Source organism: Triturus cristatus, chromosome 3_2 (genome assembly GCF_964204655.1).
Source record: "Triturus cristatus chromosome 3_2, aTriCri1.1, whole genome shotgun sequence".
NCBI lineage: Eukaryota > Metazoa > Chordata > Amphibia > Caudata > Salamandridae > Triturus > Triturus cristatus.
In genome coordinates this window covers 19,762,394-19,788,932 of record NC_140584.1, presented here as the reverse complement: position 1 = coordinate 19,788,932, position 26,539 = coordinate 19,762,394, and the positions used below count along the sequence as shown (strand labels likewise).

The 26,539-nt window shown below is 44.6% G+C and overlaps 1 protein-coding gene across 7 annotated transcripts in view; it reads left to right on the top strand.

Moving 5' to 3' along the window:
• The window catches only part of ARHGAP32 (Rho GTPase activating protein 32), a 1,461,643-nt gene extending 1,435,560 nt beyond the window's left edge, over positions 1 to 26,083 (top strand). For all 7 annotated transcript variants that reach the window (XM_085647194.1, XM_085647195.1, XM_085647193.1 and 4 more), the window contains one exon: positions 21,515 to 26,083. In XM_085647194.1, coding sequence (XP_085503320.1) covers positions 21,515 to 23,788 — 2,274 coding nt within the window. In that variant the 3' untranslated portion in view covers positions 23,789 to 26,083. The remainder of the gene's footprint in view (positions 1 to 21,514) is intronic.
• The last annotated feature ends 456 nt before the right edge of the window (positions 26,084 to 26,539 follow it).

The following is a 26,539-nucleotide window of genomic DNA, read 5'->3' as shown; positions in this document are numbered from 1 at the left end:
TCATATTAATCTAAACATACAAAATGGAGAGGGTATACAATTTTTAAAGAAAACCCACTCCAGCAATATCACTCTTGCGCTCCGCCACCTCAAATAGCCCAGTCCACTTGTATTGTAACGCACAAGGTTCCACTGGGGCCATGACCCACACTTTTTGTCCAGGATGAAATTCGACCAGAGTGGCATTCTGGTCATACCACTTATTCATTTTTTCCTGGCTTGCTTCTAGGTTCGCCTGAGCGAGTTTCCTGAAGCGGGCAGTTTTGTTTCTGAAGGCCAGCATGTAACTAAACACATCCTGGAGAGTTTTCCTGGGAGCTGCCTCCCTGCCTTCCTTTACCAAACTCAGATGTCCTCTCACAAGGTGACCATATAGAACCTCAAAGGGACTGACTCCAAGATACTGCTGTGATACCTCCCTGTATGCAAAGAGAAGGCACGGCAAGAGGACGTCCCACTTCCGCCTCATGGGTTCTGTTAGACCCTTGGCACTGGAAATCCCGGGGGGGCCTAGCTTTTTGCGGTGGAGGGCAGCGTTAGTGAGATGGGCGGGGGCGGAGGGTACGCTCCGGGTGCAGTTGGCTCTTAGAAGAGACGATGAGAAAGCGCTAGCGACGGCCAGGGCATGGGAAGCGTTGGTAGTGGAACTCCAGGGGCTGATATCTGAGGCGGGGAAGGAGGGAGCACGTCGAATAGGCAAGAGGCGAGAGGGACTGGGGAATGAGATGGGATGGGAATGAAGGATGTCCCTGGACACATACCAGAGGCCTGGACAAGAAGGAAGATCTGCTTGCACAGAGAGAGATTGAGCGTCCGTACATGATTCCATTGGAAGGGGGGGCACATCGGGGGTGAGGTAGGGGACAGGGGCACACTGACATGGGGGCGGGGAGGGGTGGGAACGAGTTGGGGTTAGGAGGGACGGTACTCCATTGGGACACGGGGATTCGTTGTGTAATGAGCAGTAATTGTTGATTTGGAAAATAATAAAAAATGTTTCAACAAAAGAAAAAAAAAAAATGGGTTCTGTTAGACCCTCAATCATGCCCTTCAAGGTCTGGTTGAATCTCTCTACCAGACCGTTAGCTTGTGGGTGGTAAGGGGTTGTGAACTTGTAGGTTACACCGCACTCCTTCCACAGGGATGTCATATACTTGGATATGAAATTGGTTCCCCTGTCAGAAACCACCTCTCTGAGGAATCCCACTCGGGAAAAGATCCCCATTAACGCCTGGCCCACCACTGGCACCGTTGTTGTCCTGAGAGGGATTGCCTCTGGGTACCGGGTGGCATGGTCCACCAAGACCAGGATGTACCTGTTGCCAATGGCTGTCTTGGGATCCAGTGGCCCCAAAATGTCCATCTCTACCCTTTCAAAGGGTGTCCTAACAACTGGAAAAGGTTGGAGAGGAGCTTTGTCCTTCCTCCAACTCTTACCACTCGCCTGGCAAGTTTTGCAAGTTTTGCAAGACCTGCAATATCCATCTGACGGCCTTTGTATTTGGGGCCAGAAGAAGTGGGTGACAAGCCTGTTAAAGGTCTTGTCTTGCGCCAAATGTCCTGCCAAAGGCACGTCGTGAGCCAGACCCAGTAGGAAGGTCCTGAAATGCTGGGGTACCACCAGCACACAGGCTGACCCAGGCTCTGCGACCTTAGGCTCACTATACAGGAGGTCATTCTCCCAGTAGATCCAATTTGATCCGGACTGATCACCAGCCGCCTGGTCTGCTGCCTGCCGCCGCAGACCCTCGAGGGAAGGGCACTCTTTCTGCTCCTTGCAGAATTCCTCCCTGGTGGGACCCCCTTCTTGCTGCCATTGGGTCAGCTCAGAGCTGTCCCCCGGTTCGGCTACCTGCTCCCCTGTAGGCACCGGGGTGTCTCCCTCAAGGTCCGCCTCCTCCCAGTCCGTGGGAACTTCAGGGGCCGGTTTCCCGTGCCCCTTACCCGTCCTCTTGGCAGGGACTTGGGCCACTGTCTCAGGATCCAAGTCCTCTTGATCACCCTTTCTGGCCGCCATTGACCGGGTGGACAAGCATGCCCACTCTGTTAGCCCAAGCACCTCCAAGTGAGACCTGAGCTCAACATCCTTCCATAAGGACTGCTCCAGGTCGTTACCTAGCAGACAATCTACAGGCATGGAAGGGCTCACAACCACCCTCAGGGGACCTGAGACCCCCCCCCCCCCCCACTCGAAATGAACCTGCACCACCAGACACTGGCGCTCTGAATTGTCTACAGCAATTACTTGGTGGAATGCCCCTGGGACTACCTGCTCCTCAGAGACCGGGTGACACCGGATTGAGGTCACACTTGCTCCAGTATCTCTGAGAGCCTCCACCCTTTTCCCATTGATGGTCACCCAGGTGCTGTATTTCTTGGTGTTATGGGGCACTGGGTTTCCATCTCACTGTTCGCTAGTGAGATGAGGGTAATTTCTGCTGGGTCCCCACCCTCCTGTGGGTACTCTTCCTCCCCAAGCGCTACACTAGCCAAAACCTTGGACTGCCCACCGGTGGGTGACTGTGCCCCCTTGGTACACCTGGGGTCCCCCTTCATGTTACCCACCTGGTCACATGCAAAACACTTGCGGGCCGGTCTCAGCAGGCCTTCCTGACGAGACCCCTTGTTTCTTATCTTCAGGGAGATGGGAACCTTTACCCTGGGTGTTAGTTTGGGGCCCTTTAGAGAACTCCAGTGTTTTACCCTTGTCCCCCCCCCCCCCCCACTTTTCTGCTGGGGACCCAGCCCACCTTTGGCTGAGTCTCCCCCAAACGCTTTTCTTGTGGACCCTGGTACTCACCCAGTGGTCCGCCTCCATAGCAAGCTTCCTGGGGTCAGTCAGCTTACTATCAACTAGCTGCTGGCACAGATCTGCAAAACATAGACTAGACAAGTGCTCCCATGCAATCAAATTGTAAAGTCCCTGATAATCTGTCACATTACTGCCCCTCACCCAGCCATCCAATGACCTGCAGAACAAATCTACACATTCCAGCCAAGTATTGGTATCAGACTTTTTACTGGACCTAAACTGATCCCTGTACTTCTCAGGAGTGAGTCCATACCTGGTGAGGAGGGCGCCCTTCATGTCAGCGTAGGTGAGGATCTGCCCCATACCCAAAGACCCTTACCCAAAGCTGCCCCTTTCCCCATCGCAGCCCAGGTCAATTCAGCCCTTTCCTAACCTACAAAGACCATCTGGAGCCCCTCCGGCCCCCCCAACCTTCTGTCATCCAAAACCCAGACAGGCAATCCACATTCCAGCAGAGGCACACGGGATGACTGAGCAAGAAAATACCTATTTTCTAAAAGTGGTATTTTCAAACCCAGAATGTAAAAATCACCTTCACTACAAGATGCATCTTTAGATTCTGAGTTCAGGCACACTAAATTCTATTTTCTTACCGAATTCCCTGGGCCAGTTATGTATATAAGATGTTATAAACAAACCTCCCATTCTATCCTATGGGGAACTGGTAGCCTTGCAATAGTGAAAAACGAAATTGGCTGTATAATTCACTATTAGGACATGCCACACAGACCAGTCCTACCTTTCACATACATTGCACCCTGCCCACAGGGGTACCTTGGACCTACCTGAGGGGTGTCTGACATGTAAGCAAAGGGGAAGGTTATGGACTGGCAAGTGTGTGCACTGGCCAAGTTGACATGGCAGTTCCAAACTGCGCGCAGACTCTACAATGGCAGGTCTGAGTTACCTTTTTAGGGCTACTCGCATGGGTGGCACAATCTGTGCTGCACGCCCACTGGTAGCATTTGAGTTACCGGCCCTGGCACACTCAGTGCACTTTACTACGGAATAACAAGTAAATCAAATATCCAAACATGGAAACACCAATCCATGACAAAATTTACCACAGGAGCACTTTCACATTACCACTGATCAGCAGTGCGAAAAGTGCACAGAAATGCTAAGCCAGCAAAAACCAAGTCCGAACCGGGAAGTCAGAAAGCAAAAACTCGGGGGAAACATGCCAAAAGATGCCAAGTCTAACACAGACCACCCAGCGCAATCAGAGATTTTATCACTACGCTCAATATTGCTTCCACTTAACTGGCCCTAAAAGATAACAACTGCCTTATTCTGGGAGATTTCAATATACATATGGATAAAGAAAAATACCCTTTAACAGCCTCCTTACTGTAGATGCTGCAGGCCTGCAATATGTCTTCATCAATTTTTTTCGGCCAACCATGAGAAGGGCCATACTCTTGCCCAAATCTTTCACAACTTCAACATATTGGCTAGCCTTTCTCTACCTATTACCTGGTCAGACCTCCTCCTATTACAATTCATCTACCCAACTCTGCAACAGCCCCTCAGGCTAACTCAAGGCAGAGACCCTAATCACAGGGCGTTCCATAAAATATCCATCCCTATATTAGCTGACGCCTTTGGTCGTTCTTCTCCAGAGCTGACCAGCAACCCCGACATTGACTCCCTCTTAGTAGATGCTTGGCTCCGTGACAACATTGATGTAGCGGCACCGGTAGTTTCCCACTCCTCAAAGAGGTCGGCCCCACCTGCTCTATGGTTTAACGACTTCCTCAGATCCAGCAAAAAGAACTGTGAAAAATGGAACGAAAATGGCTAAAATTCTACCTACCCGAGGACAGGAAGGTGTATAAAGATACGTTAAAAGCTCACTACATTCTCGCGAAGGCGGCCAAGAAATATTTCTTCCAGATCAAGATTGGAAATGCCCAAAATTAAAGTAAGCTCATTTTCAGCATAGTTGAATCCTTTACCTCCCCGAAAGCCGGCATGAAGGAAGGGCCGTGCACGGAAGAATGGTTGAAGCAGATAGCTCAATTCTTCCATAATAAGATTTCCGTGATCCAACAAGCTTTCGCTAGCATCTCAGAGGAAGAACTGACCTTCTATCACAGGGCAAATAGTAAATTTGACTTTATGGAACCTCCTCCTTTACTTGCTATTCCTGAGCTTCAGCTGGAAAATCACTCGCTCTTCTCCAAAACATAAAGTCTGGCTCTCCTACCGACCCATGCCCAGCTGATATCCTTAACTTGTTAGCTTCCACCATAAACCCCACGGTAAACCAGCTTTTTAATGCTTCCCTCTCCTCCTGTAATATTCCGATACTATGGAAAGCAAGCAAAGATTTTTACACCTATAAAAAAGGCTAACACCAAACAGATGGAGACCGCCAACTACAGGCCAATCTCCCTTCTTCCGGCCCTCTCTAAAGTATTAGAGAAACAAGTAATCAAGGCCCTCCAAAAACATATTGAAGATTGGAAGCTTCTTCATGAGTCCCAATCCGGCTTTAGAGCCAACTACAGTGCAGAGTCCGCTCTGCTGGAGGTGACTGAATTCATCAAGGGTAAGCGGGACCAAGGAGGCAAGGCTGTCCTGATACTTCTCGATCTGTCAGCGGCCTTCGATATGGTCCCTCATGAGAGGCTCTTGGATACGGAGACCGCCCTTACATGGATGTCCTCCTTCCTGGAAAACAGATCTCAGGACATCTGGCTCCCCTCTTTCTCATCCCCTGTTCTGGCTATGAACGTGGGTGTCCCTCAGGGCTCCATTCTCAGTCCAACCCTTTTTAACATATACCTATCTCCCCTTGCACTTCTGGTGGAGGAAGAGGGCACCAAAATTGTCTCCTACATAGACGACACTCAGCTGATTTTTACATGCGAAAAAGGAATCGACTTTGATGGGGCAATGATTAGGTCTTGCCTCGCAAAGGTTTTTAATTGGCTTAAGATAAATCAGCTGAAATGTAACCCTGACAAAACTGAAGTAGTTTCCTTTGCAAAACCGGAAATGCTTGACTGGAGCTCTTGGTGGCCTAAAGATTTGCCGCCCCCGCCCACAGCAAAGGAGTAAGTCAAAAACATAGGAATTGTCATTGACAACACGCTCTCCGTGAGCTCTCAGATCCAAAATATTACTGGTGCTTGCTTTAGTATAGTTCGCATGTTAAAAGAAGTCTTGCCGCTGCTACTGCTCGACAGCAGAAAGATCGTGGTGCAGGCTCTGGTGACGTCAAAACTTGATTGTCAACAGTTTGTACCTTGGTCTTCCCAAATCTCTTATCCAGCGCCTACAAGTGGTACAAAACTAGGCGGCCAGAGACATCTTGAGGTCCAAACCCAGATCAAGTATGACCCCTATTTTAACGTCTCTACACAGGCTACGCATAAGGGAAAGGATTGACTTCAAAGCATTAATATTCTTCTTTAAAGCTTTCTACGGCATAGATGCTGGCTACCTGAATAAGCGTGTAAATCGCTACATTACATCCAGACCCCTAAGATCTGCTAATGCCAAGTTGGCCATTGTGCCAAAAATATGCCGTTCCCGCACAGGAGGCAGTTCTTTCGACTTTCTTGGCGCAAGTTATGGAACAGCCTCCCGGAACCTCTGAGACTAACCACAGACCTACAGTCCTTCAAGAAGAGCCGAAAAACCTGGCATTTTTAATCACTAACTGGTCCTCTTTCTTACGCTTCCTTCCGCTGTCTCGCGCCAGGACACTCTAGTCTGAGCAGCTGCGCGCTATATTAAGTACACTATTTCATTTCAGAGGACAGTGAAGGACAGAAACATTGTAGAAGCGCCAGATAACACCACAGGGGCACAATGAGACCAAGTCAAAACCCTCGAAAGCTACCACGGGTCAAAGCCAGAGGATCCCATTGGCTGTAAATCCTAGGAATTAGCCTCAACCCTTAAAGGGGATATAGAGCGTGATAGGGACAAGGAACCTCGAGCGATGGAAGCCTTGCCTCTGAATAGGACGGCCTCAATGCTGAGCAAAACATTCTCAAGGTTGAAAAGAAAGAAACATTGACTCAAGGCCGAGAAGGAAGCTCTCAAAAGAAGAAAAAGCGAGATCATCCATCAAGGATTTTGAGTCCCTTTAAACCTTAAGAGGGAAAAGGGCTGTGAGGAGGCGGAAGAGACCGTCCTGGAGCCTCCTACAATTCCAGACTCCCAGGAAAAGGAGGAATAGACTGAATCTGGTGTCTGCTGGAGACCCTACTGCAAACTCGAAGGAAACCCCATGTTTTCAATACTCCACAACTTTCTGGGCAAGGAGCAAGAAGCCTTTAGGGAGCCAGCCTTAGCAAAATCCGTTACACCCAGGGTTGAGAAGCAATACATACATTCTTCCCAGAACCCATCCTAGATGTTTAGAAACCTCAAGGATGCTTATGAACACCAGAGTCAAGAAGTTTCTGAGGTTTATCTTGGGCAAGGTAAATTACCAGTTCAGAGTGCTCCCCTTCAGGATAAAGTCTGTTTTTTCACAAAGTGGCTTGCTTCAGTTGCAGCACACTTGATGAGGCACGGAATACATGTATACCTTTACCTAAACAATTGGTTGGGAAAGGCGAAGTCATTCAGACTGTCCCAGGAAAACATAAATACAGTCATGGAGACCTACACAGATTGGGGTTCTCCCCGAACTTGGAAAAATCATCCCCAGTCTCAGTCAGAAAGAAGACATTTCTAGGAGCGATATTAAACCCCAGGGAGTCAAAAGCATTCCCAGTTAAAAAGAAGATCCTGGCATTGACAGAGCAAGTTTGTTTCTAGGAGAAGGGACTACTACTGACAACAAGGACAGTGGGGGAACTAATGATCATGATGGCATGTTGCATATCCCATATACTCCATTTCAGGCTACACTTGAGATCCCTTTAGGAGTAACTACAATAGCAATGATCATAAGCAACCATGAAATGGAATGAGGTTACAAACAAAATGCAATGGTTAAACACAAAGAACAAGACTGTGGGCAGACCTTTGGGACAACCAAATACCTCTTTAATCATTACAAAAGACGTATCCGACATGGAGTGGGGAGACCACTTGGCAAACTGAATGTTAGGGTCCTATCGAAAGACTTACTCCATTTCTTCCCAGGTGGTTGCCCATGTTATGCCCATAACCATGAAACAAGATTCTTAAGATCAAGTTAGTGCAAAAGGCTAGGGGTGAACAATAGTTGTTGACCGAAACATTTAAGGTAGTAAGGCCTCTGTAATAGAGGTCTCTCTTTGTCTCACTCCACCTGCTTCAAACATCTTCTCAGTAGCACCTAGAGGGAAAGGGTGGTCGGAAGGATTATGCAGTGGTGGCCATGTTCTGTTGCTCTCAACTTCTGGCACTTTTTCCAAGGCCTCCTTGGTCATATACATTACACTCAGGACTATTTGTTCCTCATAAAATGAATCAAAGGGGAGTTGGTAATTCTACTACACAAAAAACTGCTACAAAAAGTCTAAGGCGAGTGGATTCCCTCAAAGAAACCTAATTCAACTTTGAATTCCTTAAGGGTTTTTAAGAGACCCTCACCCATCGTGGTACTTTGGTGTCGTGCTTCATCATTGGATCGGCACTCAGACAACTAATATGGCCGAGTGGGCTCAACCTCCTACCTGTGGGAGCACTTCTGAATTGGATTACTAGTGGGATCTATTAAATGTGTAATACAATTACCTTAATGTCCCTAACCTGGTTTCATTATGTAACTGGGAACCGGGGTAAGGTTAAAAAAGAAATAGATATACTTGGGGGGGTATCAAAGATACCTGACTTCAACTGTAAAAGTGTGGTCTACATGTTTCAGCCACGTGGGCCGAGACTGGGTTTCATGGCTTTCCTTAGGACCGAACTGTGACAGATCCTTGTGTATCAATGTATAAGAGAACACTATCCTGTGTTATGTGTGTTATATGATCCAAACGTTATTGCTCATAAAATGTAAGTGTGCACAGTGTCCCTCGTAATTCATGCAAGTCACTGACTTACACCATTCCTGGGTCTATTGGCCCGTGACCTGTATGATGAAGGAAGCACAAATAACGTAGCATAATGTAAACTTTTTCTTAGCCGTACCTCTCTGGAAATTGTTCAAAAGTAGATTCCTGTTTGTTCAAAATCGTGTAATTTGTCACTTGTGGCTATCGTGGCATGCTCTGGAACAATACATATATGCATCTGTGTTGGCTGGCGTACACACATGACTCTACATGCATCTATCTGTGCAAATGTGTTGACTGACATGCACACAAAAACATATACAACCTGCATGAGATGTTCGTGATTGGCTGATGTACACCTTGTGAGAATGACTACTTGCCTGAAAATATTTCATTGGTAGCCTCTTGGGCTATTCTAGAGTGTGTTGTTAGATGTGAGCATTCCTCGTGCCAGATTGAAAGCTAGCAAATAAAATTAATTGATTGATGCATTCAGATACCTTCTATAAGGGCTTAATAAAGCCCCATAGGGCAGCTTAGAGGTGGGCAGACCGTGTAGTCACACTGTGGGTGAAGAAGAGTAAGACTGTTCTCAAAATTCCTCAAGGTAAAATACTCCTCATTATAGAGGGGAAAAATGTCCTGCCCACATGTCCCACTAACTTCACCAAGGGATCCTATCTGGCCTGCGTACCTGCAGTGAACTCCGCGTTCTGCTTCTTGTAGGATTCGCATCTGTGGAGGTTATGAAAAGCCGAGCCTTTGTACTGTTCCTGACTCCACCCCATCATGTGCTTGCTGGACGTCATGCTTCGAGCGGGCGTGGCCGAAGCAAATGCTTCTGTGTGTTGCTAGACGTGGAACAACCACAATGTATGTGGAGGGCCTTAAAAAACCATTGCTCAGAGTAGAGCGGAACATCTTATAACAGAAATAAAGAAATAGGACATTGTTGCTGGAATTGCAGCTGCAAAAAAAAATATACCTTTTTGTATATATTTAAAAACATTCAATTTGAACCTTTACTATGGTTCTATTGCTATTGAGAGGGAAATGCACTTAGTTGAGATGAGTATACATCTCGATATTTCTTGGGAAGGTTATACCATACTGTTCCAGAATGTAATGTACCTCAGCAAAGAATATACAAGAATCATTTTTTTTTTTCCTTATTTTTTCCGGGCCAACGACGGGATGTTATCTTTCAATCCAAGCTGATGCGTCTCGAGAAGATAACTCCATTGCTGTTTATTTTCCAAGAGAATTATCTCTGTATGTCAGGATTCTCCTTGGTCTCCAGGATGACCCAGACTGGACCCAAGTTCCAGGAAAAAAACGAAAGTGACCCTGATTCCTTGGATGGACGCTCTTTTGACTCATTGGGATGGAGCAGTAATGAGTACTCGATGGGAAGAAGAAAGGGCAGACTGAGAGGATAGAATTTGTACCAACCATGTCAGCAACCAGACTTTAGACAACCTCAATTTTTTCATCGTCCATTACCCCACTTTGATACATGGGATCGTCCATTTTTCCAAAACCAACCACAGAGGTTCCCTCCATTGTTTAGACTGCCTTTTTTTTGAGGGAGAGGCAAGATCTAACCCAGAGGAAGAAAAAACGAGTCAGACCAAGACCCAAACACGAGTTCAAATGCTCCTTAGTTTTGAACCTGATGGGGAAGGAACTTCCTAAATAAAGGCTTGGGTTTTGTCCTTACTTGTGACCGATTTAGGCTACATTTTTGAAAATGTTGAATTCTGCAGGAATATAAAGCTTTGGGTTTTTGTCAAGAATAAGCAGGAACCAGATTCAATCGGTGATCCAGATCTTCAAGTGAGTTCAACATTCTGTGCACCCTTTACAGCTGTCCCTGTCGAAATATTAGCCGTTGAACAGACAATGTTTAAGGAGATTGAATCAATTTAGACTATGAAAATTAAGTTGTTCCAGAATATTACATGTAATGATAGACTGGCTATAAAAGAACTGGCGAATAATGACAGTATCATCATAAAACCTGCTGATAAAGGAGGGGGCATTGTCTTTCCTATGAACGAGGATTATGAGTCCGAGTGCAAAAGATTAATAGCGGACCAGTGACATTAGAGAAAGATTACAGAAGACCCAATGTCGCGCCTCAAGAATACTATAGAAAAACTGGTGGAAGGGGCACAGGTTGGCAATTGGATCTCAAAGCAGGAAACAGATTTCCTTATGAAAGAACATGTCAGCTAGGCAGTGCTTGCGCTATCGCTTCGAGACATGTTGTATTGAGGTATGGACTTGAAGCTCCACCCATATTTTTGATTGGCTTGTGTTATTGTCCTTTTGTAAATGTTGCTTCTGAATAGGCTTGTTAGTCCCTCCTTAGTACCTCCTTGTCTACATTTGTAACGTCCCATGAGGACTGGCCCCTTTACTTGTGTTGTTACACGGTACGTTTTAATTACATCCTCCAAGCACTATTTTCTTGAAGGGCTTTCTCCTCCCTGCTTTTGCAAGCAGGTCACGCTCTCCCACAATGGTTTAATTATTTTCTTGTTTAACTATGTGGGCAGCCTCATCACTAATAATGGCACCAGGCTTTCCTTTTGTTTACATGTGATGGCCAAACGTAGCTGCATGCTTTATTTTTTTTAAATTTTGTTTACTTTTGTTCTAATGCTACCATCCGCTCTTTAGCTTTAAACATTTTAAGGTAAAACGTGGTTGCCGAAATTGCTTCAAAAGTAAAGCAATGGGGGAATTTTTTTTTTTTTTTTTTTTTTTGTATTTCTTTACGTTCCCTAAAGCAGATGTCATTTCTTCATATCCGTGGCGCCTGTCAGACCTCGTTGCTTGGCTTTCCAGCAGCAGCCTAGCTCCTGTGTCAGATCTGGCTCGCACTGCCCCACCTCTGCCTTCCTTTCCTCTTTGTGTGTGCGAGGAGGCAGCTGCAGCACCTCACCGCTCGCACGTTTCAAACTACAGAGGGCTGAATGTACCAGATTTTTATGGGCCATCTTTCTCCCGGCGGCAGCAGGAGAAGCTGCGGCAGCAATTCTCAGAAACCCCAGGAGTGACACAGGCACGAGGAGCAGCTCTGCAAAACTACCCAGCAGCGAGCCTGCACTCTCACCAGCAACAGCCACAGCCATGCAGGGACCCTGCTCTCTGCAGCCACACCATATTGGATTCCTCTATTTTTCAGTCTTTGGCGGTTTGCGAAACAGGTGTTCTGTGCTCTCACCGTTCGCAGGGGGTTTTCTCTATCTCGTTTATATAGGAGCATGTTACTGCTCTTCCCTATTTTGTTTATTTATTGCAGCCTGCACGAACTATTCTTGCATGTTGTGTGTTTTTTTCGTCAGGGCAGCCACTGTGACTGCGTATACATTGTGTTTTGTAATGTGCTTGGTCTTCCAAACATAAAGAAAAGCATTCCGATTTTGTCTGGTAAAATAACTTATTCACTGACCAACTACTACAACGAAATATTACTAGGGGCATATGGCAGGTGATCCATTTACAAATGAAAAGGCGGTGTGTAGTAAGCGTACATGATATTTTGAGTTAAAAATGTTTTACTTGGATGCTTGTTCAGCGCTTGCAGTGATTACGCGATCGTAACTTTGTATCTCGTTTCCTATTAAAGGAAAAAAACATAAAACATCAGATTATTTTTATTGCAGCTTTTTGTTGCACTTATCTACAATTTATTGCAAAGTGTTCACTCTATATGCAAGATGTTTTATGGATGCTCCAGGAAGGAATCAGCCCTGTTAAGATAAGGACCAGGATTCAAACACATTGTCGGTTTCTCATACTGTCTTTTCCATATGATGTCATAAACAGAAAATAACCAATACTTTTAAAGTGGTGCTTCGTTTTCACTACATAAATAAAACAATTATTGGCATAGCCAATAAGTCTCTTTGGGACCTTATAAGTATTTAGTTATGCAGCACAATATCCTTGGTGCAACAACATCATCCGATGCATGGCTAAACACTTATAAGGTCCCAAAGGCGAGACCTATTGGCTATGCCAATGCTTGTTCTTTTTTACGACGAGCGCACAAATTTAGAGTCTGGTGTGTCAAATGATATATTGCTTGTTTTGTCTCTGCACATTGAACCTTTTATAGAGCTAACACGCTAGAGAAGGCTTTTGTTCCTGTCCTGATAATTTGTAATAAAAGACATCCAGCACCACACTCCAGACAGCGCCCTCCTTCTGCTCCCCTGAAGCCGTCAACGCAGGCGTTCTTTCCCATTGAATAAATCCAAGTTTGTTAACGCTTATCACCAGAGTATGCATCAGAAAAGACCTATTGTGGCAGCCGACTTTGCACTGAGCAGCTGGCAGAACAAACCACATCTGTCAACCAGCTCTAATCCAATCGGATAATTCTGTACCCTCGATAGGTTGTTTCTTCAATGCATTATTCTGTAAAACAGAGTGAGACTGGTTTGGGACTCCGATTGAGGTACAGGGGCGTGGCTATCAATTGAGCAACAGATGCAGTTGCGGGGGTGCCCAGTGGGTTTTAGGCTCTCTGCGTCACAATTCTGAATGTGCTATGCTACTCAAACAGCAGAGGGGAGCATTTTCCTTGCACCAGGGCCGATAGCAACCTTGCTACGTCACTAGACCAGCTTAGCCCATTTTGCATGCTGGTCGGATTATTTTTTTTTTTTGTTTTTTTTTTTGAAACCGTTTATTGCAATCTCAAATATATACAGGTATGGGCCTACAACCTTCCGGCCGGCCGCTAAAGTGACGATAGCAAATGACATATATACAATGAGGCACTTGGCTTTGCATAGACACTATGGCAGGAGGTATCAAACGCGTGGGCCATATGACTCTAAGCCCACAATACGGTTCCATTTTATACAACACAACAACATAGAAAACACACACCCGCAAGGCAACCTATGATCAAAAGTGACAGCACATGCTCCTCAAGGTCGGATTATTTTTAACCCTATTCAAAGAATAAAACAAAGAATGCGAACAAAAATACGTTTTCAGATCGCTAAATGATCTAATTAATCTTTAAGCCACAGATGTTAAACCACCGAGCGCATAGTGTATTGCTTTTTTATAGCACTAAGGCAGAAAGTGCAACTCATATACTATTATCCCTTCCATTCTTAGCATTCAAGTAGAAAGTCTAAATTCAGTGCAACTTATACATTTGTGGCAGGCTGAATCGTGTGCTTGGTGGCAATAAAGGCAAAGTGTGGAGCATAACAGAGAGGCCACCAAAAGCCTGTGGCAGCACTTTGCAACACACTAAATGTCTCGCAGAGCAGCGCATGCACTGTCTCAGCGAGACCTAAACATTCCGATTTGGTCTACACAACGGATGCTTTATTTTCAGCCCACATTTATGGCTGCTTTTTGTTGAACATGTTTGGCTTTGGCGAACTTTTCATTTATTTGCCGCCTTCACTAATTTTTCCTCAGGAGTGCGTTTGTTTCATGAGTGCTGCCCTCAGTTTTTATAAACTAAAGTTTAATAAATTGTTTGCACACAATCACTGTCTTTCGATTATAGGTGACATTGCTTTCTTTATGTGCATGTTCAAATCAGATGCCCCTGTTGGTATTATTATTGTTGTTTTTTGACTGGTGACCTCCCTGTGAATTCTGCTCCTTGGCGTGTACACAACTGTCAGATCCCTGGAGCACAGCTTCACAGATGTGTTTCACTCTCTACAGCAGCAAAGTACAACCAGGTTTGTACAACAAGTCCATTCTTTACCCTCCTGCACTTCTTTACACTTATGCTTCTAGCATGATTCCATGGCAGACTTTTCTCATGGAGCGATGCCGATTTTGTTGTAAATTTATTTTAAAAGGGGACTCTGTGTATAATCTCCTTGACTTTTGGTTAAAAATCCAGTATACTTTAGGCGCGTGGCCTAGAAAATCACCAGCCCATGTTGGATACTTTTACATTTTTCCTATTTTTTATTATATGTATATTTGGGTTGTGTGTATGTCACACTCTCGATTGTGATCACTCCAAAAATGCTGATCCATTATGAAGCTTGTTTCCCTCAGTCCTCAACCTTCTCCCACTTTCGTTTCTATTAATCCTTTTTTACAACTTTAAATATTAAACACGTTTTTTTGTATCATTCCAGATGCAGCATTTTACTTCATTTACTTTTTGCAATAAAAAACTACCTAAGGAAAAAAAATAACATCATATGTTTGCACTTCTACTGTATTAGTTTGTTACCTAACATGGAAAATTAAATAGACATAATAAAATAATATCATTTACAATACCAATAGCTCTAACTTTTACAAATGTGAGACCGATTGCATTGCAAATGCTTCTTATATCTTGCCTAAGGTACATAAGAATCGTACACCTCCACCAGGTCACCCAACAGTGTCAGGCATAGTCTCTATTCCCGAGCCACAAACCCAATTTGCTGACTTCTTTTTCGTCCCCATTCAGCAACAGACTCCTACCTATTTGAAGGACACAAGGGTCCTTCGAGGCATTCTATGTGATATACTGTCAATACTAAAAGTCTGTACACTACTCTACCGCAAAACATTACCTTGGATACTATGAGGATTTGTGTGTACTATGTGGTATGGCTCTATGGCCTTACCGTGGAATAAACTCCTAAAAACTGTGCTGTAGCTGACTTGCATCCTGTCGTGCTAGTATGCAAAACCTTAAGCTCAACTCAGGATAGCTATGTCTTCAAGCAGCAAGGCTTGAACAAAAGAACCAGTATAAAGTATTTAACAATACCTAACAACGAAATAAGAGAGCCATTCAACATGAAAGAAATACAACACCAATTCTTAAAAAATAGAATATATTTTTATGAACTTTTAGAGTGTAAGATGAGTAGAATCCACTGGAGGGTTCCGTAAATACAGATTTTTAAAGAAATCCTCATTTTTGATCCAAGTGCGAACAAACATTGGCAACCGTAAAGTTTGAAAACTTTTGAAAAGTTTGTTATAGTTAGTTTGACTACTCTGGCCCGGCTTGGATGACCAAATCTGACAGGGAGAAGTTCTATGGAGCTGTTGGAGTAGATGTGGACAGTTACCTGGCCAACAATGTGTGTTTTCTAGTCCCGTTCCACACTTTACAACACGACCGCCATAGACATCAATGGAGTGGTCCTGATGCTGAGGACACAGGAGATGATAAAAGAATAAAAAATAAATGATTTTTGATTTTTTTTTTTGTTGAGTTCATAGCATTCTGGAAAAGTATTGGGTACCTTCCTAAGAAATATTGAGAAGTCTATTCATCCCCACTAAGTGCATTTCCCTCTCAGTAGCTATAGAACCATAATTGCAACTTCAAATTGAGTTTTTTTTTTTTTTTGCTGCTGTTTTTTTCAGTCAGAATATCATATTTCTTTATCTTTATTTTTGTTATTAGATCTTCTGCTGTTGTCTAAGAGCCGCTCCACCCATATGTTACGGTTGGTCCAGTTTCTAGTAACACACACAAAATATTTGCTTCGGCTCCGCCCACTTGACACGTGACCTCCAGTATGCTCACAATAGAGTGGAGGTAGGAAACACTGCATGGGCAGCATTTCTTAAACTCCACATAGACACATCTCTTACAAGATGCAGGGCGCGCAGGTCACTGTAGGTACTCAGTCCTGGCAGGAATCCTTGATGAAGTAAGTGGGACACGCATGCTGGGGGCTGGACTTTCTTTCTCTCTATATAGCGAGGAGTGTTTTACCTTGAGGAATTTTGATAAGTCTTTCCAATCTTTACCGGCAGTGTGTGACTTCAGGGTCTGCCCACCTCTAAGTTGCCCTCTGGGGCTCGATTAAGCCCTTATAATATGTATCTGAATGCATCAATCCATTAATTTTATTTTGTCAGCTTTCAATCTGGCCCGAGGAATGTTCACATCTAATGATATGGTCTGGAATAGCCCAAAGGGCTACCAAGGTAATATTTTCATGCATGTCGTTATTGTCATTGTGTGTACGTCAGCCAATCATGAAAATATATCATGCATGTTGTATATGTTTTTGTGTGTACGACAGCCAACACATATGCATAGATATATGCATTTTGAGAATGTCTTTTTGTATAACTCAGCCAACACAGATGCATATATGTAATGTTCCAGAGCATGTCAATAGTGACACATTGAACTTTGGGCTCCAGAACAATTTTCAGAGAACTATGACTAAGAAAAAGTTAACATCATGCTGTGTTATTTGTGCTTTCTTCATCATACAGGTACCGGGCCAGTAGACCTAGGAATGGTGTACATCAGTGACTTGCATGAATTATGAGGTTCACTGCACGCACTTACTCTCACATTTTAGGAGCAATAACTTTTTGATCACATAAAACAGAATAATGTCCGCATAAACATTAACACAGGGATCTGTCACAGTTTGGTCCTGAGGAAAGCCACAAGACCCGGTCTGGGCCCAGGTGACTGAAACATATAGTCCACACTTTCGCAGTTGATGTCAGGGCTCATTGTTACCCCAACTACATCTTTCTTTTTTAACCTTACCACGATTCCCGGTGAAATTATAAAGACAGGTTAGGGCTGACATTGGGGGTACTTTTATTGCAGATTTCACATATCCCGCTAGTAATCCTGTTTAGAAGTATTCCCACCATGAGGAGGTAGAGCCCACTCAGCCACACTAGTTTTCTGAGCATGCCGCCGAAGTACCACAGTGGGTGAGTGTCTCTTAAAAGAAAACCTTAAGGGATTCCAAGTTGGATTAAATTTCCATTGGTGTGCAGCAATGCTAAAATGGGGTAGGGCCAACAGTAGTATTATTTCATACTGAACAATGTACTACAGTCACAGTTCGGTCCTTAATACATCGGGCGACCAGTACGAATTCTCGTATTCAGATATGTTACATATGTGTTTATTACAACCTAAAATTACATTTAAAAAATGGTTTAAAAAAAAAAAACCGTTTGATTAGGTTTCTTTGAGGCAACCCACTCCCCTTAGCTTTTTTGTAGTAGCTTTTTGTGTAGTAGAATTACCCACTCCACTTTAATTAATTTTTTTATATGATTGGAAGTTGAGTGGAGCTATCCTCTCTACTTCTATCCCCCCCTCCCCCTTTTTTAGGTCTCGCCTGAGCCAGCGCGCATGCGCTGCTCAGCGAGGCTTTAGTTAGGACTTCCGAGTCTGACCACATGCTTGTGTGTGTGTTTCTTTTTTTTTTGCTGACAGCCTATTGGCCTTTGCGTGCGTCTTTCTAAGAAAGACAGCACGCAATTAGGCAAAGGCGGGGCATGTCCCATCTTTGCCTGGAATTGTTGCTGCCCACGGCCTACGGTTACTCGCAGCCTGCCACACAGCGCCATCTGTTTCCAATTAGCACGCGCGTGGCTCGTGCTCGAGTTAATTGTAAACAGATGCCGGTCGGGCTGGCCGGTTGGGGCACAGGCCCTGTGTATACACTTCTTGTTCGTCTTTGTACACTACTTCACTAACTTTGAATTTGACGCCTAAAGTACTTTCCTTTTAAGTGACAAATCGATGGCTGTTCTTCATGTACACCAATTTGCGCTCATTGACGCACAGCTTGACATGCGCACCTGTGTGTGATCGCGGAAGCAGGATAGCTGGAATGAACCCCTCGTGTTCTCTGGAAAGGTAGTGTTATACCTTTTAAATGCGTGTTTTTTTTTAGATTTGCCAAAACTATGAAAAGAGGCTGTCTGTAGTCAACTGCGCTGCGCAGCTGTAGTTAAACATCACTTTGATCTGCGCCTCTTCTCCTCACTTCCTCTGCCACGTTTGGAGAGCGGCTGCGGTTTCAGTCTGCGCCGCGCTGTGACAATAGCTTCTTTTTTGCCTTTACCTTCTCTGCTACGCACGCGGCGCGGCTGAAATTACCATTCAATTCCATATGTGCCACAGAGACAGTTGCTCCGGTCTCTTAGCTAGAGAGCGCCCACTCGTAAAACAAGAGTACTCACAAGCAGAATACCGTATCTTGTTTTAGTTCACGCTCTGTGTGGCAGCATGCACTTGCCTCTCTTCATGCTTCTACCTTCACTTTGATCTGCACCTCACAGTGGCAGCTGCTTCAGACTTTGCCTTCACTTTCTCCCCCTGTGAAGATAGTCTACAATATGCGCTCTTCCGTCTATGTCCACAGCAGCACTGCCTCACCTTATCGCGCTGACACTTTCTCCATGCTGCATATTATGCTTGGGTTCCTCCCGCATTCAGCCACGCTGCCCTTACGAAACTTCCTTTAATTTACTGTTTGTCTTCGCTTGACTTGACTCACCATACCGCCGCAGACAGACTTTCACAGTTCTCATGTGGGTAACTTCAGTTGCTTACTGCTTTCCTCCTCGAGTTGGGTTTTCAGACCCCTTCCACAGGTCCATGAAGCTCACGCTGAGACCTCGTTCTTGAGCTGGCAAGTCGTCGCCAAAATTATGTTGCACAGTGTATTACAAAATAGGTACAAAACTGTTTAAAATGTGATTACGGGGAAGTAGGCAGTGTTTAACACCGGCTTAATATGATGCCCCAACACGTGATGACATATAAGGCCCCTGAACGCGATAACATTAGGGCCCTGGTAGCTGCGCTTTGTGCCCATTCAGTCACTTGCCTCTCTCTCTGCTGAGACTGTTCAAATTTAGTCTGTTTTCTAATGGAGCTTTTTGTGAAGTGCACCTCGAGTCCCCAGAGCTCCCAACTCTTTGCGTAACCGTTATGTTAAAGTGAGAGTTCTAAGATTATCACGCAGACCACCGACGATAATTAAAAGGGAAACATTAACATTTCTAAAATGTAACAACCATATTACAAAAGGCAGTATCTTTCCTATGAGGAGCAGGCCTGCTTCTGGAGATCTCAACGGCCTTAATTTGACTTAAACGGAACAGTTTTGCACAGTATATTGCAAAATAGGCACAAATCTGTTTTTTAAAAATGTGATTACGGGGAAGTAGGCAGTGTTTAACACCGTCTTGATATGATGCCCCAGCACGTGATGACATATAAGGCCCCTGAGCGCAATAATATTAGGGCCCTGGTAGCTGCGCTTTGTGCCCATTCAGTCACTTGCCCCTCTGCTGAGACTGTTCAAATTTAGTCTGTTTTCCAATGGAGCTTTTTGTGAAGTGCACCTCGAGTGCCCAGAGCTCCCAACTTACATATACAATACATACACTAACTCAAAACAACACCAATTATCAACATTAAATAACAAATCCAATAACTAACTCAGCCTCATGCGAGACCTGTTGCATTGCAAATACTTGTTTTGTTTCCCCTAGTATTTTGATGCACATAGCCATGTGTTTTTTGTGCTGCAGTATTGAGGCCCTGTGTCTCCGACCACATAGAGTTCTCAAACTAGAACTAAATGTTTCGGAAGATTCAAAGAGAGATTAAAGACTCATAGTTACTTTTATATTTGTTGTTCTTAAAACCTTGTAGGACTGACCCCTGAATAAAATATCAATACTTCATATATTCAGTTGCTTGTACTGGTGACAGGCTCAAGAACTACTGCACATTTGAAACACATTCAATGACTCTGGTTGGTAATATTAATGAAATTCAAGCCTTCGTCTCCAGTTTGTCTTTATTTTTTTTATTTTTTTAATACTTTCGTTACAGGCACCGAAGAACACTCATCTGACTTTGTCCTATTTCCTTCCCTCTCACTCTCTGACAGTATCTATCTTGAGTACACAGCATGTGGAGAGGCCAGAATACTTATGTTAGGAAAATTAACATTGGAACCCCAGAGGGTATTTAGAATCTGCTAGCTGGTCCATTGTCAAAGCAATTATCCCTATTATGGCATCGTCTGCCATGAAAGAACACTTTTGTTCATTTGTCTTCCACTTTTTGAATATCCTCTGGAAAATTAAGGTTGTGTGAAGAAGAGCAAAAAGCGCCAAAGGGGCATTCTAGTCCACTGCTGGTTTCTCGCATAACCTTACACAGAAACACCCTAAATTGCCTCACCATTCAACCCAGTTTCTCACTAAATTATACTCTGGTCTTTGTCCAAGGTAGAGACACCAGCAAAGCTGAAGTTGTCCTCCTTGGTGTCAGGTTAGCTTTTCATCTCTACCTTGATAGAATAAGTGACATGAAAGTTTATAATCATGTATTTGTTTTTGCATTTGAAGAAGTTACCTCGATAGCTAAATGCCCACCTCATGTAGTGCTAGGTGAATATTTATTTTTATCCTGTAGGGCTATTACAAAGGTCTAAGGTATGGCTATTGTGGAACCTCCACCTTCTTTTGTAATTATTGCTCTGTAGATCTGGGTTTAAAATCATACACTCGAAGCTAAGCTTGGGTATATAATGTTTCAACCTAGGAGAGATTTCTTCCTTGATTATCGTAGTTTGGAAATGGTATATGTTTAGAACTAAGAGAATGGAAACATCGCCTTTAAGGTCAGTTCACTTTAGAAGTGCTTTTGATTTTTCCGATTATCAACATTTTCCCACTTTCAATCCTCAGCATGTGGTTGACTGTTCTTTCAGTATCTGCTGACATGAAATGGGAACACAAATGAATGGGAGTGCAGCTATTTTTATGCGAGTAATGCTTTAAAAAAAATTAAAGTATTGAAGGAAACCATTTTCAGCCTTACAAATAGCTGGAGTCATTTGTACTTGTCTGTAGATGAATATGGCATTTATGGTCATGACAATGAGCTGTCTGCCAAGAGAGAACAAATAGCATCACTAACTTGTTTTCACTTCCTTTTCAGGTTCATGAAATGGTGACTCCTCGGGTGCAAGACGTGATGGCAGCTAAGGTCACAGAGGAAGAAACACATAAATATGGGCCTTCGAATCATGTACCAGCTTGCATCGCAGATTCCAACACAATCATCCAATCCTCCAGCTCAACCCATGCCGCTCCTCAAACTACTGCTGAAAAGCCCAGAGAGAGTTTCCGTGCTCCACCTCTGTGCATGCGTTCTGAATCCTTCCCATCACACTCCACCACGTATGCCTTTACCCCTCCAGTGCCACCTGTAAGGTCAATGGAAAGTCGAATCGCTGCTGCTGTCCATGCTGGGCATGCCGAAGCAATCAATGCATCCAATTACCATTCCTTCTTGTCTTCTTCCATGCTACCATCATCTGTGGAAGATGCTTTGCCACCACCAGCACCAAAACATTCCTACCATCAGCCTTCCTACCTTACTCATTGCAGATCTGAGAGTATGCCAGATCCTAGTCTACCAGAGAGTTTTGTGCACTCCAAGCCAACATCCTCACACCAGTATAGAACGGAGAGCATCCCAATACATTATACTTATCACAGTAGCAAATTTGACCCTTACCAGATATATGGCTCACGATCTGAAACCTCAGCCACTAATGCCAACCGGTATAATACTTATCTGAGCCAAGGAAAAAGCACTGGAATTGCTAGTTTCAAACCTCGTGGCCGAGCAGACTACATGTCATCTGTCAACCCTGCACTGCGAAGTACCGAATACACTGAGGAGGACCCACCATACCCAACTATTCGAAGAGTGCAGTCATTACATGCTCCTCCTCCACCACCACCACCTCCTATCCGCTCAGTGCCAATTTCTCGGACAGAGGTACCACCAGATGATGAGCATGCATATTGTCCAAGGTCAACTTATCAATTCAAGCCACAGCAGCCTTACATGTCTCATTCAGACTACCATGTGACACAGCTTCAGCCATACTTTGAGAACGGACGTGTGCACTACAGGTACAGTCCTTACTCCAGTTCAGCCTCCTCCACTTACTACTCCTCTGATGGCACTTTCTATGACCTGGACCCATATAGCACTGTGAGGCTCAGGCAGATGAACCCTTATCACAATCGAGACTTTGCCTCATATACTTCCAGACTTCCAACGAAGAACCCCTATCGTACCATGGGTCTTCTGCCATATCCTCGTGGAAGCATAATGGGACAGCTGACGGGCAAAGAGCACAGCTTCATCAGCCGTGATATGCCCCCTGCCCCTGAGCGCAAACACATGTTCATGTCATGGGACTTAGAGGACATGGAGAAATATCGAATGCAATCAATTCGAAGAGAGAGTCGTGCTCGCCAGAAAGTAAAGGGCCCTGTGATGTCCCAGTATGACAACGTAGCCCCAGGTCCACTGGATGAGCTGAGCGGACTGGACATTGTTCATCACCGCAGCAGGTCAGACCCAGGCAAGATGGGTCTTCTGACAGTAGTGGAAGGCAAAGACAATCGCTATCCTCCCAAAGCTGCTACACCTGATGGAGATGAGTATTACTACTCCTCTCTTCCAGATACAAGTGCTGATCGAGTGCACTACCACGGAAATTATGGCAATGGGCAATCAGAGAAACCTTTGCTTCCCCAAAAACAGAGCGGAACATGGAGTCGAAAATCACATGACGCAGTCTGCAGTCCACATGAACACAGGTCATATGCCCACCAGGAACTAAGCCATCGGCAAACGCCAGAGATGAAAAATGGTCCATCTTATACACTGGCACCAGCAACACAGTGTTTGCAGGATCCCCCAGATTCAACTATGTACCATCATCTCAGTGGGAAATACAGCACGTCCAACCAGGATACATTGAGGCAAAGCCACAAGGAGGTTAGGCTGTTGGAGGAAAGACCAGATGTGGATTGGTCACGATCAAGAATGACACCTAGCACAGGCAAGCGCACTTCAAGGGACTGCTATCGAGAAGAAGATCCACGTGTACCTCCTCCAAAACCAGAGAGAAGTCATAGCCTTCGGGCACATCCACCAGATCCCCCTGAGAGGGACTCTGGGTCATTTTACCACTACCAAACCCTCCAAGGCAAGCGCCAAAGCACCATGACCACAGTATCCCAGTACGACAATTTAGAGAATTACCATGCTGTGCCTCCTCCCCAACGCAGTGGTCCAGGCTTTTCTCACGGGCATGGCCGGACCTACGCCACTGCCCTCGGCCAGGGCGGCTTCTTGGCAGCTGAGCTGGCGCTGCAGAGGGCCGAAACGGAAATCCATGCAGAGTGAGGTCATGGGGTCAGAGACAGATTGATGCAGCCTCTGCTGGACAGTGGCCTGTTTTATTTTTTCAAGAGACTCAAAGACTAAAAAAAAAAACATTTTTAACAAAAAGACATGTCAAACTGGAACAGTTTTTATGGAGTCAATGTATAGTTTATTTCCTTTTATGTATGTAACTGTAAAGAGGTTTGAATGTTTTTGTGAAGGTGACCCAAACACAACAAGATGAAATAAACAAAAGTGCACAGGAGGGGAACGGTAATTCAGAAATTCCAGATAGCACCATTCCTACACGCAGTCAGAAATTCTAAACTGGTGGCGCTATTCTGTAAAGTAAAAGTAGGGGGACATGGCATTTTACTTTTGTAAGTAAAGATAGATGGAGTAGTGTCACAAAATTCATCGGTTATGGATGCTTTTAGATCCTAAAGTCCTCCTGCTAATTGCATTACAAATCATTTGTGCATGCAGAGATCATAGTCTTACCAAAGGCGGGGATCAAGTTGACCATTCTTTCTGTAAAGCAAGAGGTACTCTTACAGGCAACCTGGGACGGAGAAGTGAGCAGCAGTTTTCAGGTCAACATTTCCCCCAGCGAGTAACTGAACTCCTAATTCTCTAGCATGAAGGATACAGTTATACCTTATCTGCTTCTTGTGTTCCCTCACTCTGTGGTCAGCTGTAGAATTCGTGGTTACCCGTTAAGTGTAATATCTCACCGCTGCTAGGCATCATCTGAAGGGAAAGATTAGCCTGCAGGCAGGTTGTCCGTGTTTACAGCAGCAAAACAATTATTGATAGGAGATAAATAGTCGTCATAGTGTTTCTTCTTGAGAAGTGAAGGATTCACAGATGTATTATGCATTTGAGAAGTGGGAGCTTGTGTGGTAGCTGTTCATCCCTAAAAGCAACCTTGTGTTGTTTTTTTTGCATTCCTCGCCGTTTTGTGACATTAAGGTGTGGGAAGGTTACTACGTGGCTGGCGCTGATACTGTTTAATCCTTATTGGAGTGTTCTTGCGTATTCCAGTGACTGCCTGCCACTCAGTGAGGTACCGACCCAGCCCTAGCTGTCCTGCAACTCAAGAAAGCACATTGAGCTGTGATGCTACTTTGGTGCCTGAAAATGTGCTCCAATCTGGGACTAAAGTGGATAGCGGGTATTTTGAGACCGTATGTTCGCATGCTTCCATAGAAGGAAACCAAGATCACAAAGAAAGCGGCATCGAGAATTCTAATTGAATATTACTCTGACATCTACAATATTATTTTCCAGATTTTGCATATGTGCCTTCACAACTGCCTTCAACTGTCGCCTTGTTCATCAAAAACGGATTAGGCTGAATGACCCCAAATGCATCTTGCTAAAGGCAACATGTGTTCATCACTCTACTGTGCATCTTCGCAAAAGTCTACTGCAAATAGAGAATGTAGTTGGGCATTCATGGGAACATACTTAACTCGCCAAACATTAGACTTTGGGCACATGTCTTTTCAACAATATTTCATTGGGGGAAATGGTTCTGAATATATTCATGGTTCAGTACTAGCCATAACATGTCAGAAGGGAGTGTATGTTACGTGTACACTGTGTGGCACACGTAGAGGCGATGTTGGAATGAACGACGAGCAGGTTTGAGCAGCACTCGGCCACTGTGGGCAGGGCTTACACTGCGAGCTCAGGACGAGGCGTCATCTCCTTCCCCAGCAGCCAGTTACACACAGTAAAATCGAAGCAGCCCCATCCAATTAACAAAAAGCCTGTGAATTGTGTGGGGGGCAAGGGGTGAGAGCTTTTCAGGTACAGCAGGGCACCCGCTTTCTTAATGCCGGAGCTCTTCTTGTTCCCCATGTGAAGGGCACGTCAGTGGACCCTCCCCACCCCCGCCCTAACACTCAGAAGACCCAGTGTTTATTGATGCTACAGTTAATACTTGTCCATCAGAGACCACTTCCCATCCTTGTTTTCACAGATGCATCGTTCTGTTTATTTCCAACCCATATGTTTGTGAAATGTATTTTATTCATGAATATAGTAAAAGTGCACTTTCCGACCACCGTCCTCTACCACCAAACTCAAAGGAGCAAAGACGACATATTTCAGTTCAAGGCACTGTTTTTTTCAGTACATGAAACAATGACGTCATTTGCGGTGTGGGGTATTGTGTTTTTCGGGCGGTTTGTGGATTGGACTAGGGGTTTGGTAGTGTAGGAGGGGAGGGATGTTTTTGATATTACTTTTTTTTACTTTATATTTATTGCATTTGACATGGTACCAATAAAGAGCGCGATGAAATGGGAATAACGTTTGATTCAGTTTTTAGCTTGGAAATGCAGTCACAATGACGGAATTGAGAGAGCGGGTGGAGAAGCAGTGTATAGTCGTGGAAGTGTGTTATTAAAACGTATTTTGTCTGAATTAGCTATGAGGTAGTTGAACTGAGAAACAGTGCAAGTTTCCTCAAACTCACTCTCACTCAAACGTAAAAGACCATTTCATAACTAAACGTAATGTTTAGAAGCGGGCTAATCAAGGTGCTCCCAGAACCAGAGTAGAGCTACTTATCCCTCTGATTGAAAAGCCACAGGCAGACACTCGCAGGACAATGCCTTGCATGCCAGAAGACCGTGAGCACTGGATTATTGTTGAGCAGTCGCATCGCTGTCTCCAAGACTAGGTGCAGTCGCAGCAAATCCCAGTGTGCCACAAGAGGGCTGTCGGTTCCATCCAGTGGCAGACATGCTTTTTAATATCCTA